Raw genomic sequence first — 19,255 nt, 5'->3', positions numbered from 1 at the left:
ATATACACATATAAATGTTTTTGTGTGTGTATTAAATATATTAATATATATATTATAGGATTTATGATGTGTACAGTTTATGTTTATTTTAAAATACCTAGCATAAAATAATGACATTTGTTTGGAATTGATAGGAGGTAGGCACTGGCTAATGGGCCCACCAAAACATTAAAACCACCAGATGGACTTAATGTTGTACCTGATAAGTGTGTTTCCTACAATATCTTTGTCTTTGTGGAATAGGTGTTTTCCCGACATAAAAACATTATTGTCAGGGACTAATATCATTGCTGTTTAAGAAATTTGTCTGGGACTTGTCATCATTCATGTTATGAGGAGAAGAAAATAACCAATAATTTCTGTTTTTCTTTGGACCACTCTGATTTCTGTTTTTATGCCAATTTTTGAGACATTTTTTGATGTGATCATAGGTCACATGGGAACTTTTTTGCATTAATTGTTCCTCTCATGCTACACAATCATTGGCTCAACATTACCATATACCAAAATTTTGCCGCATCAGCGATTTTCCCCACTCGTTTGTTAAAGGTCATGTAATTAAGATTTATTGTTCATGTACATGAATGTGGTTTTTAATCAAGGCAAAATCCTTGTTTTAACTGTTTGACTTCTTTGAGATGCCCGTCAAAGAGCAGAGGCATTTCCACTGCTGTCATCTGCTATCAAATATCAATTCTGTGTCCTAAGTCCCCTTGGCCGAGATCATACAGAATGTACTGTATGATCAGCAACTTACAGAAAATAACAATACGAGGTAAAATAGCATAAGACAAACAATTGCAACAGAAGAGACAAGAATGTGGTATCAGTTGCATTCTTTTATTTTATTAATTGATAAGCACTTTCCCTACAATGATAATTATTTTGCAAGCGATGTAATGATAGTCAGGACAATATTGGAAGAATCTTTAACGTGATAGGAGATTTTTCTTGTTACACTGGCATGATGCTTCTCCTCCTACGGACAGACTGTCCCGGAGCTCTGATGCATTCTGTTTTGTTACAACTGCACTCCTCCACATGCATGTATGTGTAGGGAACCACATCTCCATTCAAGCAGTGTAAGTCAACAATGCGTTTGCTAAAACGTGTCTCCTTGCAGCAAGAGCAGAAATGCTCGAAAGAAGCTGCTTCCTCAGAGTACCTAAAAAGAACAAAGACAGGATATATTTCTTAATAACTAATAAACGAATCATCTACACAAAGAATACTGAAGCACTTTCAAATTTTAATTGGGTTTGTGACAAGTGACCAGAGGAATTAGAAATATTAATAATATGCTTACTTGGTGTAAGTGGTGCAGGATCCTTCACAGTATGGCATATCTATTTCCTCATAGCTTTGACAGCCTTTGTGGGTAAGTCTTGCTCTCTGAGTTAATAACTTGCATGCCTTCTCCTTCTCCACACCTTTTCAAAACACACACATCATTAGCTTGTTCTTCATTAGCTATTTTCTATCATAACTTTAGAAATTTTAAAGACAATATTAAACTCACAAGTTTGACAACAGCCATTTGCTGCAGTCTGAATTGTATCCTATAGAAAAAAATACAAAATTAATGTATTATGTTTAACCTATGTTGCGCAACTTATACAGATTTTTTTGGTGACACTTACACTTTTGCAGTTGCTTGGCTGGAATGGTGGGCAGACAATGTGTGAATTGATTGTTATAAACTTTTCACCATTCCTAAGACAGGTGTAATGCTCACACATATTCGCAGGTGGTGACCAGACTTCTCCTTGCTGTAAAGCACATTAGATATAGATAAATATTAAAACACTTGGCCTTTTAAAAACTAACATGTTGAATTACAGATAACAGGGATAATACAACTTGCCTCCAAGAGCTGATTGGTGCCATTAAGAGCGACGATACAGTGTGTCTGCACACACTTCCCACAGCATTTATCTGAATCACTTTCCACATATTTATATCCCTGAGAGAAAAGAAGAAGTTTAGTTGCCAAGTTCAGTTTATCCACACAATAAACAGACTGAGTAAAACAGATTGCATTGTATGCATTGCACAAATGAGTGTAATGGTTGGACAGTAATTTCACTTACTGGGTCACAATTTTCTTGACATTGCTGAAACTCACAAACTATTTTGAATAGACCAGAATGAGTGTCCACCTCATTGGTACAGGTACAGTCCTGACACGTATTTGCAGGAACTGAAGAACCAGGCTGGCAGAGGAAAGAGGAAATGTGTTCAATCCGTATATTGAGCCAGACAAAACATGAGATACAGCAAATATAAAGACAAAACTGATATACTAACAAATGATAAGACACATATTCCTCACATTTGCGTTTTTTATTTACCTGGTATTCAGTCTCCTTGTGAACACAAACTCTTTTGGGCTCTAGAAAACATTAAGACAGAAAACATGATGTAAAAGTGCCACTGCTGACCTTATGCTTTTGATTAAGTCCAGCAATGAATTAATGAGCTCACCACATGTATGTTCTGGACAGCATTTTCCCTCAGGGACACTGACATCTGGCTTATATCCAACTGGACAGTTCATGTCGGTGACTGGGCAAGTCTTGCTCTGACATTCTGTTGAGGTGATAAAATGGTGATTGTAAACCATCTTCAAGAATCATTATCAATATAAATCATTCTGAGAACTCCAGAAGAAAAACAAATGATGATGGAATGTCTCTTACGGCAAACATAGGCAGAACAGCACTGGTCTGATGGATTTGTTTGGTTGACAAGGACAAACCCTGGACCAGAACAGTTTGCTACAGGTGGTGCTGGGCATGCCTTAGGCTTGCAAGATACAGTCTTGGTGGACTCCTCACAGATGCAGTTTTGACATTTGTAGTCAAATCTCTCATTAAACTAGAAGAATAAATCATAATAGGGACTTAATTTTCTGTGTAAGTAAACAATTTAAGTTAGATTTTCGCAGAGCATCAATAGAAGATGTAGCTCACCTCTCGTGGAATGCCTTCAGGGTCGAGACATCCTGTAGAGAAATGTGATATTCTGATAAGCAGTCATGATTTATACAATACATTAAGCTCATTACATTAAGATATACACCCCACTTACCACACTTATTAACACATATGCCAGAGTCTTTGTTGAAGAGCTTCATTCCCTCAGGGCAAAAGCAACCCTCAGTAGTAAAGTTAAGGGTTGATTCATTAGGACTGTAATATTAAATCATAAAGAGTCAACACATGCTTTACAATAGTCTCTAAAGTTGATTTCATTTAAAACACTGCATTGTACTTCACTTATGTTGTTAATGATTAATATGATATTACGATCCTAGTTTCACGACATTTTATAACAGCATGTACAATGAATACACTCAAGCTTTGTGTAAACTTACTTGTCTTCACATGTTGGCTGTTCTGCAGGACCACATGGACTGTAAACTGTGTTTGCTGGGCAGTAACTTGCTGTTAGTGAAGTAAAGAAATCAATTAGTTATTTTTGCAATACCTAATGCATACATTCTGTAAATAATAAAATGTACAGCCACCTGATTTGTGTGTGTTAAATGCAGCAAAATACATGATTTGTAAATGACAGTCTATGATTCAACCAATCTTATTTTCTGATCCCAAAATTCAGGGAAAAATAATAAGGGACCTCTTACCACATATATTAGTGTGCTTCCTCCAATGCAGACAAACCCCAGCCTGAGCACAGGCAGCAGCATAAGTCTGCAAACTTGTGCATTCTACTGCTGGGTTAGAAACATGGCAGCTATCAAAAACACAACCTCTGTAGAAGTTGTCAGGGGATACAAAGGGGTAGCACTCTGAAAAGACACTGTGAAAGGAGAACACAACCAAACCGATGTTATGGCTGTTTAACTGCAGTGTATAAAACATACGAGTGTACTAGATAATGTGTACCTGCTCTTAAGAAGGTCACATACGGAGTCTGGCCTGCATGGAGTCAAGGTTGGTGGAGGTTCAGGCTTGTTGGTGGGCAATACAGTAGGTATATGGCATTCAGGCTGAAGAATATGTCTTGCAAGCCAATAGTCAGCCATCACTGGGCAGCTTTTCACCAGATGGCCCCCAGGCAACATGCAGTCATCAGCCTGATCATTATTACATGTTCCTAACAAAAGAATCACAAAATTTGTTAATATTGCAGTCTAACCTTAAAGTAATGATTAAACAATATGGCCACTGGAGTGAGAGAGATGTTCCTACCACAATGGCCCTGTGTGTTTCTTCCAAATAATCTGAATGGAAGAGTAACACTGAAGCCAGTTATCCCAAATGTAATGATTGCTTGTAGGTGAGGGATCTCAAAAACCAAGTTAATGCCAGAGTTCAAGATCTTAATACCACGATTTGAATAAGGTAGCTTCAGACTTACTCCATTTTCCAGTGCCTTCAAGGAAAAAATATTTTATTATATACATATATTATTCCCAGAAAAAAGATATTACTATTGAATTTACACTGACAATGTTAATAATTTACTCAGAGTTAGATGTGTTAGTTTTTGAGAACATAATATAAAATGTTAACATGAGCACATATTGTTTTACCTCCAGCTGCGGTGCTCCAAGAAGGTTATGATTCATGAGTGTGACAACATGTGATTGGTATGATATAATTATTGATCGTGGACAAGACACATCTTCAGTGGGATCACAAAAGACATTGTCAATATAAATCTTTAGATCATATTTTGGTACCATCTCCTCCATCAAAACATAAGTACAGTTTCCTTGATAACTGTAGTAGAATCCATCAAATGTGATATAATGGGGATCTCCCCATCCTTCACATACACCTGAGATGAAACAAAAACAAAATTCAAAATCTAAGTACAGTAACATAGGGTAATAGTCAATAAATATGTCATAATGTTTTTGAAACACTAATTGTCTTACAGTCACAAACATAATGTTGGCAGCAGTGGTTCTCATCATACACAAGAACTGGTTTCTTTCCATTGGTACATGTGATGTTCTCAATGGGTGGACATTCATATGGAATTATTTCAATTGTATTGTTTTCAATGCATCTAGCCATGGTGCAGTTACAGAAAATGAATGTCTCATTTTGCTAATGTAAGAAAGGACAAAAATGATAATAAAATGAATAAACATTAAAAAAAATAGTACAACATTAAATATAGTAGCTTAGTAATCTCGAAAAGATTCTTACCACTTTGTCCCATTCAGGGCAAGTGGGTACAAAAGGTGTCGGTGCAGGTGTGGGGCAAATTTCAGTCGTGTTATGAATCTCACAAATATTAGAACATATCATTGTGAGACATACACCTGATCCAAGGTGTACCTTGTCAAATATTTTGTCCCCTAGAGGTGTGAAAAACAGTTAGAAAAAAAGGATATATTAAATAGTGACAAAACTGTTTATTGAGACATACATGAATTTGCTGTAGGTCTTTTCTTACCTGGCTTATAATGCTTGCCATTAACTATACAAAAGCATTCAGTAGTGGTACTTTCTGTGGTTGTTGTCAGGGTTGGGGTAGGGCTTACAATGGGGGCAGTTGATGGATGCACTGTTGATACCGTGGGTCCAGTGACAATTGGTTTAGTTGGCTCTGCAGTTGTAGTAGGAGTTTCAGTTGGTGGAATGGTTGTTGTGGTTGGTCCAGCAGTTGTAGTAGGAGATTCAGTTGGTGGAGTTGTAGCTGTTGTGGTTGTAGTTGTAGTTTCAGGTGGCAGGGTTGTAGCCTCTGTGGTTGTAGTTGGCTCTGCAGTTGTAGTAGGAGTTTCAGTTGGTGGGATGGTTGTTGTGGTTGGTCCAGCAGTTGTAGTAGGAGATTCAGTTGGTGGAGTTGTAGCTTCTGTGGTTGTAGTTGGCTCTGCAGTTGTAGTAGGAGTTTCAGTTGGTGGGATGGTTGTTGTGGTTGGTCCAGCAGTTGTAGTAGGAGATTCAGTAGGTGGAGTTGTAGCTGTTGTGGTTGTAGTTGTAGTTTCAGGTGGCAAGGTTGTAACTTCTGTGGTTGTAGTTGGCTCTGCAGTTGTAGTAGGAGTTTCAGTTGGTGGGATGGTTGTTGTGATTGGTCCAGCAGTTGTAGTAGGAGATTCAGTTGGTGTAGTTGTAGCTATTGTGGTTGTAGTTGTAGTTTCAGGTGGCAAGGTTGTAGCTTCTGTGGTTGTAGTTGGCTCTGCAGTTGTAGTAGGAGATTCAGTTGGTGTAGTTGTAGCTATTGTGGTTGTAGTTATAGTTTCAGGTGGCAAGGTTGTAGCTTCTGTGGTTGTAGTTGGCTCTGCAGTTGTAGTAGGAGATTCAGTTGGTGTAGTTGTAGCTATTGTGGTTGTAGTTGTAGTTTCAGGTGGCAAGGTTGTAGCTTCTGTGGTTGTAGTTGGCTCTGCAGTTGTAGTAGGAGATTCAGTTGGTGTAGTTGTAGCTATTGTGGTTGTAGTTGTAGTTTCAGGTGGCAAGGTTGTAGCTTCTGTGGTTGTAGTTGGCTCTGCAGTTGTAGTAGGAGATTCAGTTGGTGTAGTTGTAGCTATTGTGGTTGTAGTTGTAGTTTCAGGTGGCAGGGTTGTAGCTTCTGTGGTTGTAGTTGGCTCTGCAGTTGTAGTAGGAGATTCAGTTGGTGTAGTTGTAACTATTGTGGTTGTAGTTGTAGTTTCAGGTGGCAAGGTTGTAGCTTTTGTGGTTGTAGTTGGCTCTACAGTTGTAGTAGGAGATTCAGTTGGTGTAGTTGTAGCTATTGTGGTTGTAGTTGTAGTTTCAGGTGGCAGGGTTGTAGCTTCTGTGGTTGTAGTTGGCTCTGCGGTTGTAGTAGGAGTTTCAGTTGGTGGGATGGTTGTTGTGGTTGGTCCAGCGGTTGTAGTAGGAGATTCAGTTGGTGTAGTTGTAGCTATTGTGGTTGTAGTTGTAGTTTCAGGTGGCAAGGTTGTAGCTTCTGTGGTTGTAGTTGGCTCTGCAGTTGTAGTAGGAGTTTCAGTTGGTGGGATGGTTGTTGTGGTTGGTCCAGCAGTTGTAGTAGGAGATTCAGTTGGTGTAGTTGTAGCTATTGTGGTTGTAGTTGTAGTTTCAGGTGGCAGGGTTGTAGCTTCTGTGGTTGTAGTTGGCTCTGCAGTTGTAGTAGGAGTTTCAGTTGGTGGGATTGTTGTTGTGGTTGGTCCAGCAGTTGTAGTAGGAGATTCAGTTGGTGTAGTTGTAGCTATTGTGGTTGTAGTTTCAGGTGGCAGGGTTGTAGCTTCTGTGGTTGTAGTTGGCTCTGCAGTTGTAGTAGGAGATTCAGTTGGTGTAGTTGTAACTATTGTGGTTGTAGTTGTAGTTTCAGGTGGCAAGGTTGTAGCTTCTGTGGTTGTAGTTGGCTCTACAGTTGTAGTAGGAGATTCAGTTGGTGTAGTTGTAGCTATTGTGGTTGTAGTTGTAGTTTCAGGTGGCAGGGTTGTAGCTTCTATGGTTGTAGTTGGCTCTGCGGTTGTAGTAGGAGTTTCAGTTGGTGGGATGGTTGTTGTGGTTGGTCCAGCGGTTGTAGTAGGAGATTCAGTTGGTGTAGTTGTAGCTATTGTGGTTGTAGTTGTAGTTTCAGGTGGCAAGGTTGTAGCTTCTGTGGTTGTAGTTGGCTCTGCAGTTGTAGTAGGAGTTTCAGTTGGTGGGATGGTTGTTGTGGTTGGTCCAGCAGTTGTAGTAGGAGATTCAGTTGGTGTAGTTGTAGCTATTGTGGTTGTAGTTGTAGTTTCAGGTGGCAGGGTTGTAGCTTCTGTGGTTGTAGTTGGCTCTGCAGTTGTAGTAGGAGTTTCAGTTGGTGGGATTGTTGTTGTGGTTGGTCCAGCAGTTGTAGTAGGAGATTCAGTTGGTGTAGTTGTAGCTATTGTGGTTGTAGTTTCAGGTGGCAGGGTTGTAGCTTCTGTGGTTGTAGTTGGCTCTGCAGTTGTAGTAGAAGTTGGTGGGCTTACATATATTGTGGTAGTGGTTGGTTTTGCAGTTGTTGTAGGAAATTCAGTTGGTGTAGGTGTAGCTTCTGTGGTTGTAGTTGGCTCTGCAGTTGTAGTAGGAGATTCAGTTGGTGTAGTTGTAGCTATTGTGGTTGTAGTTTCAGGTGGCAGGGTTGTAGCTTCTGTGGTTGTAGTTGGGAGTTTAGTTGTAGTTGCGGTTGTAGTATATGTTGGTGGACATTCGTCTACCTCACAGCAAACACTGATCTTATAGTTGAAGCACTTTCGTGGAGGTCTTACTTGGTCTTCTCTTCTACATATTAAACCATATTCTAAATCACAACTAACAACTTGACCAGTTTCACCCACAAAGTCGCTGAAGTCTTTATCAGGGAAATCTACTGATCTGCAATCAATTTCTGTGCGAGTTTTGCATATTTCTTTACCACTATTTGTGATGTTCTCATATGTTTCCCAGTCACTTTTGTCGAACTTTGGGTTATGAACATCATAATATTCTGACCATTTACAGGTTTTATGACACGGTGTTGTTGGAGTTGCTGTAGTTTTCGTTGTTGACCCTGCAGTTGTAGTGGGAGGTTCAGTTGCTGGGGTTGTAGCTATTGTGATCGTTGTTGGAGTTTCAGTGGGTGGAGTTGTACCTTCTGTGGTTGTAGTTGGCTCTTTAGTTGTAGTAGAAGTTGATGGGCTTACATATATTGTGGTTGTAGTTGGCTCTGCAGTTGTAGTAGGAGTTTCAGTTGGTGGGATGGTTGTCGTGGTTGGTCCAGCAGTTGTAGTGGGAGATTCAGTTGGTGGAGTTGTAGCTGTTGTGGTTGTAGTTGTAGTTTCAGGTGGCAGGGTTGTAGCTTCTGTGGTTGTAGTTGGCTCTGCGGTTGTAGTAGGAGTTTCAGTTGGTGGGATGGTTGTTGTGGTTGGTCCAGCAGTTGTAGTAGGAGATTCAGTTGGTGTAGTTGTAGCTATTGTGGTTGTAGTTGTAGTTTCAGGTGGCAGGGTTGTAGCTTCTGTGGTTGTAGTTGGCTCTGCAGTTGTAGTACGAGATTCAGTTGGTGTAGTTGTAACTATTGTGGTTGTAGTTGTAGTTTCAGGTGGCAAGGTTGTAGGTTCTGTGGTTGTAGTTGGCTCTACAGTTGTAGTAGGAGATTCAGTTGGTGTAGTTGTAGCTATTGTGGTTGTAGTTGTAGTTTCAGGTGGCAGGGTTGTAGCTTCTGTGGTTGTAGTTGGCTCTGCGGTTGTAGTAGGAGTTTCAGTTGGTGGGATGGTTGTTGTGGTTGGTCCAGCAGTTGTAGTAGGAGATTCAGTTGGTGTAGTTGTAGCTATTGTGGTTGTAGTTGTAGTTTCAGGTGGCAAGGTTGTAGCTTCTGTGGTTGTAGTTGGCTCTGCAGTTGTAGTAGGAGATTCAGTTGGTGTAGTTGTAGCTATTATGGTTGTAGTTGTAGTTTCAGGTGGCAGGGTTGTAGCTTCTGTGGTTGTAGTTGGCTCTGCAGTTGTAGTAGGAGATTCAGTTGTTGTAGTTGTAGCTATTGTGGTTGTAGTTGTAGTTTCAGGTGGCAAGGTTGTAGCTTCTGTGGTTGTAGTTGGCTCTGCAGTTGTAGTAGGAGATTCAGTTGGTGTAGTTGTAGCTATTATGGTTGTAGTTGTAGTTTCAGGTGGCAGGGTTGTAGCTTCTGTGGTTGTAGTTGGCTCTGCAGTTGTAGTAGAAGTTGGTGGGCTTACATATATTGTGGTAGTGGTTGGTTTTGCAGTTGTTGTAGGAGATTCAGTTGGTGTAGGTGTAGCTTCTGTGGTTGTAGTTGGCTCTGCAGTTGTAGTAGGAGATTCAGTTGGTGTAGTTGTAGCTATTGTGGTTGTAGTTTCAGGTGGCAGGGTTGTAGCTTCTGTGGTTGTAGTTGGGAGTTTAGTTGTAGTTGCGGTTGTAGTATATGTTGGTGGACATTCGTCTACCTCACAGCAAACACTGATCTTATAGTTGAAGCACTTTCGTGGAGGTCTTACTTGGTCTTCTCTTCTACATATTAAACCATATTCTAAATCACAACTAACAACTTGACCAGTTTCACCCACAAAGTCGCTGAAGTCTTTATCAGGGAAATCTACTGATCTGCAATCAATTTCTGTGCGAGTTTTGCATAATTCTTTACCACTATTTGTGATGTTCTCATATGTTTCCCAGTCACTTTTATCGAACTTTGGGTTATGAACATCATAATATTCTGACCATTTACAGGTTTTATGACACGGTGTTGTTGGAGTTGCTGTAGTTTTCGTTGTTGACCCTGCAGTTGTAGTGGGAGGTTCAGTTGCTGGGGTTGTAGCTATTGTGATCGTTGTTGGAGTTTCAGTGGGTGGAGTTGTACCTTCTGTGGTTGTAGTTGGCTCTTTAGTTGTAGTAGAAGTTGATGGGCTTACATATATTGTGGTTGTAGTTGGCTCTGCAGTTGTAGTAGGAGTTTCAGTTGGTGGGATGGTTGTCGTGGTTGGTCCAGCAGTTGTAGTGGGAGATTCAGTTGGTGGAGTTGTAGCTGTTGTGGTTGTAGTTGTAGTTTCAGGTGGCAGGGTTGTAGCTTCTGTGGTTGTAGTTGGCTCTGCGGTTGTAGTAGGAGTTTCAGTTGGTGGGATGGTTGTTGTGGTTGGTCCAGCAGTTGTAGTAGGAGATTCAGTTGGTGTAGTTGTAGCTATTGTGGTTGTAGTTGTAGTTTCAGGTGGCAGGGTTGTAGCTTCTGTGGTTGTAGTTGGCTCTGCAGTTGTAGTAGGAGATTCAGTTGGTGTAGTTGTAGCTATTGTGGTTGTAGTTGTAGTTTCAGGTGGCAGGGTTGTAGCTTCTGTGGTTGTAGTTGGCTCTGCAGTTGTAGTAGAAGTTGGTGGGCTTACATATATTGTGGTTGTGGTTGGTTTTGCAGTTGTTGTAGGAGATTCAGTTGGTGTAGGTGTAGCTTCTGTGGTTGTAGTTGGCTCTGCAGTTGTAGTAGGAGATTCAGTTGGTGTAGTTGTAGCTATTGTGGTTGTAGTTTCAGGTGGCAGGGTTGTAGCTTCTGTGGTTGTAGTTGGGAGTTTAGTTGTAGTTGCGGTTGTAGTATATGTTGGTGGACATTCGTCTACCTCACAGCAAACACTGATCTTATAGTTGAAGCACTTTCGTGGAGGTCTTACTTGGTCTTCTCTTCTACATATTAAACCATATTCTAAATCACAACTAACAACTTGACCAGTTTCACCCACAAAGTCGCTGAAGTCTTTATCAGGGAAATCTACTGATCTGCAATCAATTTCTTTGCGAGTTTTGCATATTTCTTTACCACTATTTGTGATGTTCTCATATGTTTCCCAGTCACTTTTGTCGAACTTTGGGTTATGAACATCATAATATTCTGACCATTTACAGGTTTTATGACACGGTGTTGTTGGAGTTGCTGTAGTTTTCGTTGTTGACTCTGCAGTTGTAGTGGGAGGTTCAGTTGCTGGGGTTGTAGCTATTGTGATCGTTGTTGGAGTTTCAGTGGGTGGAGTTGTAGGAGGTACAGTTGGTGTGGTTACAGGTGGAGTTGTGGCAATAGTTGATGTTGGTGGTTGGACAGTTGTAGTGGGGCAGCTAACGTTTTGATATATCACAGTGGAATTGATGCAGATTGCATAATAGCACATTCCCAAGTTGTCAGTCACATTGTAAATAACTTCATAGTCATCATATCTAGATCCATTGTAAAAACAACCTTCGCATTCTTCCACACATATCTGTTTTTCCTCGTCAAAAATAGGCTTTTCCTTTGGACATTGAGGGTAACAGCCTGTAAAAGTAACATCACAGACTATCACTTTTTTGACAGTAAAAGATTTATTTTCATGGTTTTTATTAATCAAGAATGAAGCTGGTTAGGTGCTGTTTTTCCTATTGTGTCTTGCAAAATAAGCCAAAATTCTTTTTACTGCAATAATTAAAGGTACGGTGATACAATGCACCTTAACCTCTTACCTTCCAGGTTGGGCAAAGGGTTTCTACAATCTCCTTGTGGATTCAAACAGGTCTTGTAGCAAGGTGTGTGACAGGGGTAATAATGCCACTTGCATTCACCAGGGTTGTTGTAGTAATCACAGAAGGCAGCTAGGAAAGACAGAAACAGGTATGTTATGTTCAACTTAATTCCAAAAAAGTTGGGAAGATGTGAAAGTTTAAATACATACAGAATGCAATGATGAAACAGAAACATTTTACCATCTCTTGGAAAATATTAGTTCACTTTGAACTTAATGGCAGCAACTCATCTTAAAAAATTTGGAACAGGGGCAAAAAAAGGCTGGAAAAATAATTGCTGCAAATAGAAAACTAATGGAGGTCTAAATGATGTGGTCAGAAAAACCTTACAATATAAAGCACAGGGGAAAAAATGTGTCTCTAAATGTAAATGTCTGTTTACTTACGACAGATATCTGGAGTTCTCCATGCAACACAAACACCAGCCTCATTACAAGCTTGAGCATAAGCTGCAACTGCTGTGCAGAAACACTCACAGTCTCCTCCAGTGTCACAAGCACACGAATCTTTTACACAGTTATCATGAAATGGAAGAGGGTCCACCTGTTCATTAATTCAAAATATATGATAGATTTTTTAAAATGTGCTGGACATTTTTAACTATGGAACCTTAAATAATACGATTACAATTACATCTGCTTTTACCTTATTGTGACACTGTTTAAATGTTTCTCCAATTATAATGCTGCACATGATTTTTGCCCAGTGATGTCGATTGGGTGTTGCAACACAAGGGTCAACATTCATTTCTGCATCCGGGCAGGTGCTGGACACTTTCCAGCTATTAGCAAATTCCAGGAAATCACTCACTGCCAGCTGACCCTGGGTCGTGAAGTCATTCTGGCCATCACCATCGAAATTTCCACACAGGCCACATACCTCTCCCTGAACAAACAAAAGGTGTCAGTGATACTTTTTTAGGTCTTTTACTTTCTATATGAATAGAGATAAGGAAAATTATACACTGCATCAAAACCCAATCTCTAACCTGTTACTGCAAGACATTTCGGTCACTTAGAACAATTATTATGACTCACGCTATGCTGTGGTTCCAGGAGGATGCGAACAGTTGTTTTGCGATCCCACATCACTGCCAGACCAATGGCAGATTCTACAACCAGATACAAGCCAACCGTTCTGATTTTGTAAGGAATCTGAGTGCCATATCCAAGGTCCTCCTTTTCGTGTTTACCCTTTGATAGTTTGATTTCTGTTCGCTGTAATATTAAGATACAAACTGCAGTTTTATAGTAAAATGCATATATTATGTGTGTCCAGTATTTTAGGCCCAAATAAAGAGCTTACCCCCAGTTGAATTCTGACAGTTTTGGAGCACGTGGTGCCTGTAGATCCACATGGTACATTTTCTGTGATAACTCCAAAGTTTTCCAGTACTGTTTTATTGCCACATTTGTTCTTAAAAGACAAGGTACAGTTAAGCATTTAGCATTTTTACTTTATATCATTTAACAGATTACTGTTTATCTTTGCTAGTCGACAATGCTTAATATTGCTAATAATATTTTATATAAATGTCAGCAGTGACGCAAAATGATGATCATACATGTCCAAAATGTCAATTCCTTATTGAGTAAAAAAGTGTCTAGTACTGTATATAAGGTGCAGTAAATGAGTGGACTTAGTGTGAGTTCAGATACACTTTACATGGTTTGTTTACCTTGACAGCAACATAGGCACAATGTCCTTGAAAAGCATACGTTCGCTGATCAAACGTATTATAGTGACCACTCCCATAAATAATGCAAGTTCCTGGACATTTCTTTTCTGTACACTCCCATTTTCCACTTTTGCAGGTACTAGATGTGTCAGAAATGAATGTAAGACAGGATTTTCAATGTCATAATTAAGAAAATTTGCAGGCAAATACACAAATATGAGTTTAACATGGCATTTTATGTTCAGTAAAAACAATATCATACCAAGTGTTGCACTTATTCGGGATTATTGCTCCAGGGGCATATAAATTCCCATTATGATGACATGGACAATTTATTTTTTTTACACATGAACCTTTGCCATTATCAAATAGGCCTCTAGGACACTGACATCCAGATTCACACTCTGTGGAATCCTGGGTAGACAGAAAGTTCACAGTGATAAGAAGAGAAAACATTACTGTCTCACAATTACATTTATTAGATTCATTATTCTTTTCATATTGTCTAGAAACTACTCTAGTTTAACTAGTTCAATATACACACTAGATCTTCAGTGTAACATACTGTCCCCTGTAAAATTCACGACATGAATATTAGATCCAGTTATTTGAGACTGAGAGGTCAATGTGGGCACTGCAGCAAAAATAACTCACACAATCATCGCTGTCCAAATTCATACAAGTTTGTGGACAGTGCACACCAAGCTCTCCTGTTCCCGCATCAGAACAGTTGAAGAATGTTTTGGGAGAAGGGCATACTGTAATAGAAGAAGATTATTTTTACTTATTAATTAATATACACTGGATAAGTTAAATACTTATTGTATGGACAAAATAATCTAAAAAGAAAAACTTACTTGAAGAGCGGGCTTGCCAAGAATGACAATGAAGCATTCCATTGGTACACACACTAGGAAGAAAATACCAAAGTAAAACATACAACACAGAACAAACATTTTGTCTTATATATCTTATGGTATATACTGCAGAATTTAAAATTGTTCTAAATGTGTTGAAAGAAATAACTCACCAGTGCTCGTTTTTGATGTTGATGGATTTTCCTGGCTTAATGTACACTTCATTATGGTAGCAGGGACATTTTGCCATGGGGACACAGATGCCATTTTCGTCTAGGTAGAGACCCTCAGAGCAGGAGCAGCCATCCACAGGCAAGAAGTCAGAGCTGCAGCTCTGCTGCTGTAAGCTCAGTGAACTGCAGGTCAACTGGCATCTCTGATGCTTGTAAGAGAAAGTCTGAGACTTTGGGCAGCTCTTTGTGTATTTATCTGTTTAGCATATAAAGTGAGCAATAGTGAGACTAATGAATGTTCACCAACTACATAAATCATCAATCAGCTTTAACACAACCTAATGAAAGAATTCCTTACCACACACATTCTCTCTCCAGTCTGTCAAGAAAACTCCCTTCGATGCACAAGCCCGCGCATATGAAGAGAGGACGGCACACAGGCAGGCTTCACTCTTCTCACAGTTACAGCTAGCATAAGTACATCTCTGCAGAATGCATGCAATGTGTTTAGACAATGACAGTTATATTAAAACATATTTTAATAAAATAGAAATAGAGGTTTTATTGTACCTTGTAATAAATCTCAGGATCCACTACTGAACGACACTGTGAGAAGGTGCTATTTGGACTTAGCAGCAAGGCACACCAGTGTCTTGCGTATAACTCTGAGAATGAATAAACAACAAGTCTATTATTAAACTGTAAGTCTAAGTTGTGTTAGATTGTCCCGTTGCTTTCAATGTAAAATACTAAAAACCACAACATATGTAATAAAAATATGCATTCATAGCTGAGAATCTAAGACAAACACTAGCCATGAAAAGTAAACAGGGCTTTTTACCATTTTCCATGCTCAGGGAGCAGGGATCATCAAGTCTTTCTTCTCTGTCTGCACATATGACGTTAGCCTTCCAGGAGTTACAAAACGTTGCTGCTGTTCCCTCTACAATGCCCTGAGGTGTTTTCATGTCATCAGACAGGACCATATTGTAGTTCCCACATAAACCTGAAGAAACCAAATTCTTTAAATATGACATTTTTGTATTGTATTTTATTTTTTGCACATGTATTGTGTGGCATATTTTTTGATGATTCCAGCCTTGTCTTGTCATGTTATGAATAAAGAAAACTTACCACGTGTCTTTCCTTTGTAACTGTTGTCCAGGCTGACATAGACTTGCATGACAGGCACATGCTGGATCTGAATTTGTAACCCAAAACTGGTCTGGAGCAATATGTGAAAGGATGAAGCCTCAAATATGTGGATGTCACCTTTGAATAAAGAAAATTACAAAAAAACAGTAAGATCATTTGCTGCTGTCAGAGCATAAATGAATGATTACAATAATATGTTTTATCTAGCGTTTTTTTGACTGACCAACCTGAGTGATACGGCAAACTGATAGTCTGCATATTGTGCTTTACTGTGCCATCTGAGGTGAATAATAGTACCTGAGTAAAAACACAATTTACCATTTGTGTGTTGGACATACTAGTGTGAACTATTGACCACAGTCTCTATAACTAATAGTCTTTAACTCACATTGTTTCTGTCATTGTTAATTAGGATTTTAAGGGTCTTGAGACAAGTGTCAAACTCTTGATTTGCACATGGCACCAACTGGACCAGCATGGTAAACTTTGGACTTGCATCATTCTGAAATATACAGTGTGAGAAGAGATAAGCTAATATTAATAATCAATAACAGATATTTTTGTCAGTTGCATATTTTCTACCATTTAATTGTACAAAGCAATAACTCATTTACCTTGCTTTCCACCTTGGCTAAAGTGTAATAACAATCTCCGTGGAACGTGTAGGTTTTTCCATCAAAGGTCGTCACATGTGAACCCTCTTCCACTGCACATGTTGCAGGCATATGAAGACTCTTACAGTCCCATCTACCCTCCAAACATGTACTGAAAAACACAATAAATATACAGTATGATAGCAAAACACACTGAACAGACCCAATAGCTACATTCTGTTTAGGAAACATGTGACATACCATTCAACTGGGTCTTGTCGGAAAACCTCACCAGAGTTATAAATTTTGTCGCTCTTGCACTGACATTCAGACTGAGCAATACATCCTCTCATGGATATATCATCAAACACAGTTCCTGAAGTAGATATTTGAGTGTAAGGGCTATTGTAAATCAATTATAAAAAATGTACAATGTAGTAAAGATAAAACATTACACATATGAAGATCACTGACCAGGAGGACAGAAGCAGCCATCCATTTTGTGGTCCTCACACAGTGAACTTGTGTCTTGATATGTGCAAGTATCCATGCAAGGGGAGCCGCTCTCTTCATAAACCATGTTGAATGGGCACTGTTTAGCTGTAAAGAGACGGCAGAATAACATTTTTAAAAAGTAGGGGTTGCATCTTTTATTATTTTCATGTATGAGGTTTTAACAGTTTTTGGTACAGTACATAAATCACATCTATAAAATAGAACTCACATGTGGACATATCTGGCCTTTGGGCAATTTTAAATGCCTATTTTGTGGGGTATAACAGTACTCCTTGTTTTCCTTCAAACTTTTTACATGAGTTGCTTTTTCGAGACTTAATTTTGGTGCGATAGCCGCCTCTCCACCCATTACTGTAACTAATACAATGAGAACCAACCAGTGAAGAGAATGCAACACATTACCACAGAACTGAGGCTTCCTCCAATTAGGTGGCTGTCCGCCTGCATGGGAACACTGTCGTGAAAACTCGGACAGTGTACTGCAGACACACAAGTCATCTTCATTGTTGGTGCAGCCACACATGTCCTTTACACAGGCCTTGATGTACGGCTCAGGGTTAACCAGTTCACTGCAGGACTTCCAGGATTCTGAATGTAGCATTTCTTCACAGATGGCTTGCTAAAAGGGAAAAAAATAGACAAAATTACTCCGTTGAAAATGCTACACATTACTACATCTCACCTAACCAGGTGGATATTAAACTCACAAACTCCTTGCATGAATCCAGGACATTCACAGACTCCAGTGAATTGTCTTCCTCTTCATAGGGGTCCTCACAGTCATCATTTGGGCGATGGACTTTGTGTTTGTTGCCAAACTCAACTGGGTTAATTATGCGACCTGCATATAAATATATTAATAGTGTTTTATGCAAAATGGAAAGAGAGAGAGAAATACTTACTACAAAAACAGAAATAATTATATATACCGTTGTGTATGAACTCATCATAGACTGAAATGCCATTGAAGTCTCCACAAAGTCCACAAGTACGATTAGCATAGTCATTATCCACTTCCACCTACAACACCGCAACATAGTAAGAGTTTGTAATACTTTTGCTAACACTAATGCACTATTAATATATTCAAAGGCAAATTTAACCCCTGTAAACTATAATTGCTTAATCGAATGACATACCACCACACCATATGACATACCACAAGAGCTCTAAATGTGACAAACAAACTCTTTTGAGGTATAGAATAGAAAAGACATTTTTTTATTGTAAGCTTTTACCATGACTGCATCATCACCGTTCCACATGACAGTGATGCCAACTTTGGACTGGAGTTTTATGTAAACAGCGTTTTTTTCCACCTGTACCCCAGCATTGTAGTATGGCATTTTGATTCTGGGAAAAAACAGAATGTGTTTTTAAATGTAATGCATAAGTATGTAAAAAAGCTTTTTCAAACTACAAGACTATTACTTACGGCAGGTCATTCAAAGTGACCCGGCTGCTCGTGAGATGGAATAAAAGGTCATTGATGGTCACCACAACATAGCTGACTGTAGGGTTTCCATCATTTTCTTCCCTTTTTAGGTGCACAGAGAACTCCCTGTAGGTCTCGTGGCAGTCGGAGGCCAAGTTGTATTCACACATACCAGGGAACTGGTACACATCACCATCAAATGTCTTAAAGTGCTCTCGCCCCCATGTGCTGCAGATGCTGCTGACATGGTTGCGAGCTGAGAAAAATGTACGTGTATAAGGTCACAAAATGTTCTATAAAAAGTTATTCGAGACAGTGCTAAACATTTTTCCATATGTACAGTGGAAAGTGGTCAACAGATTCTTAACGCAGTTGGAGTCTTACCCAGTATGGCTTGCACATCGTAGACATTGGCAAAAGAAAAAGCAAGGAAACACAACCACACACATTTCCACCTCATTGTTGCCACTGTGGGCTTGCTGTCACCGAACCAGATAAAGGTCACTCTACGCTCAGCAGTCCTTTATATTGAGATGGCACCATTTTTGGCTCACACCCTCTTTCTGAGTGGAAACTAAAGTTTTATTGCTAAGACATTGTAAACAATTGCTGAATCGATGCTCGACGCCTTTCACAAGTCCCATATAATGAATCCTACATCCTCCTTATCATGAACAAATCCTGAACAAATATGCCTACGCTTAAGGAAAGAAATATTATTTAAGGTGAAATGAGCAGCAATAAAACGGCTGTATGGTGCTCCCTTTTTAAAATCTATTCATTAATAGATAAACTTAACTTTATCTTAATCAAGTAATTGAGTGAGTACATCCAAAGTGAATCAAAACCATGACCTAAAAACATGATTGTGCCAGCTAAAACAATGCCTTAACCAGAGGCTTCATATCT

The 19,255-nt window shown here is 39.4% G+C and overlaps 1 protein-coding gene across 1 annotated transcript; it reads right to left on the bottom strand.

The window, feature by feature from the left end:
- Window positions 1-826: 826 nt before the first annotated feature.
- On the bottom strand, window positions 827-18,889 carry LOC137125051 (mucin-2-like). Its single transcript, XM_067499948.1, has 44 exons — window positions 18,731-18,889; window positions 18,347-18,602; window positions 18,150-18,264; window positions 17,841-17,931; window positions 17,619-17,752; window positions 17,314-17,530; window positions 16,870-16,995; window positions 16,657-16,771; window positions 16,417-16,567; window positions 16,191-16,304; window positions 16,030-16,099; window positions 15,782-15,919; window positions 15,489-15,653; window positions 15,218-15,312; window positions 15,006-15,132; window positions 14,648-14,903; window positions 14,475-14,527; window positions 14,272-14,375; window positions 13,880-14,031; window positions 13,618-13,756; window positions 13,245-13,355; window positions 12,977-13,156; window positions 12,585-12,824; window positions 12,326-12,482; window positions 11,880-12,008; window positions 5,434-11,694; window positions 5,184-5,335; window positions 4,907-5,081; window positions 4,559-4,806; window positions 4,215-4,398; window positions 3,909-4,119; window positions 3,647-3,822; window positions 3,377-3,446; window positions 3,091-3,191; window positions 2,973-3,004; window positions 2,700-2,877; window positions 2,485-2,589; window positions 2,352-2,392; window positions 2,091-2,213; window positions 1,861-1,963; window positions 1,641-1,765; window positions 1,520-1,559; window positions 1,307-1,430; window positions 827-1,165 (listed from the first exon to the last, which is right to left on the bottom strand). The coding sequence occupies exons 1-44, from the start codon at window positions 18,804-18,806 to the stop codon at window positions 955-957; spliced, it is 12,171 nt and encodes a 4,056-aa protein (XP_067356049.1). The 5' UTR covers window positions 18,807-18,889; the 3' UTR covers window positions 827-954.
- Between the last annotated feature and the right edge of the window lie 366 nt (window positions 18,890-19,255).

The sequence above is a fragment of the Channa argus genome, chromosome 4, assembly GCF_033026475.1.
Source record: "Channa argus isolate prfri chromosome 4, Channa argus male v1.0, whole genome shotgun sequence".
NCBI lineage: Eukaryota > Metazoa > Chordata > Actinopteri > Anabantiformes > Channidae > Channa > Channa argus.
The sequence above is the reverse complement of the archived record's forward strand: the minus strand, read 5'-3'. Positions and strand labels throughout refer to the sequence as shown.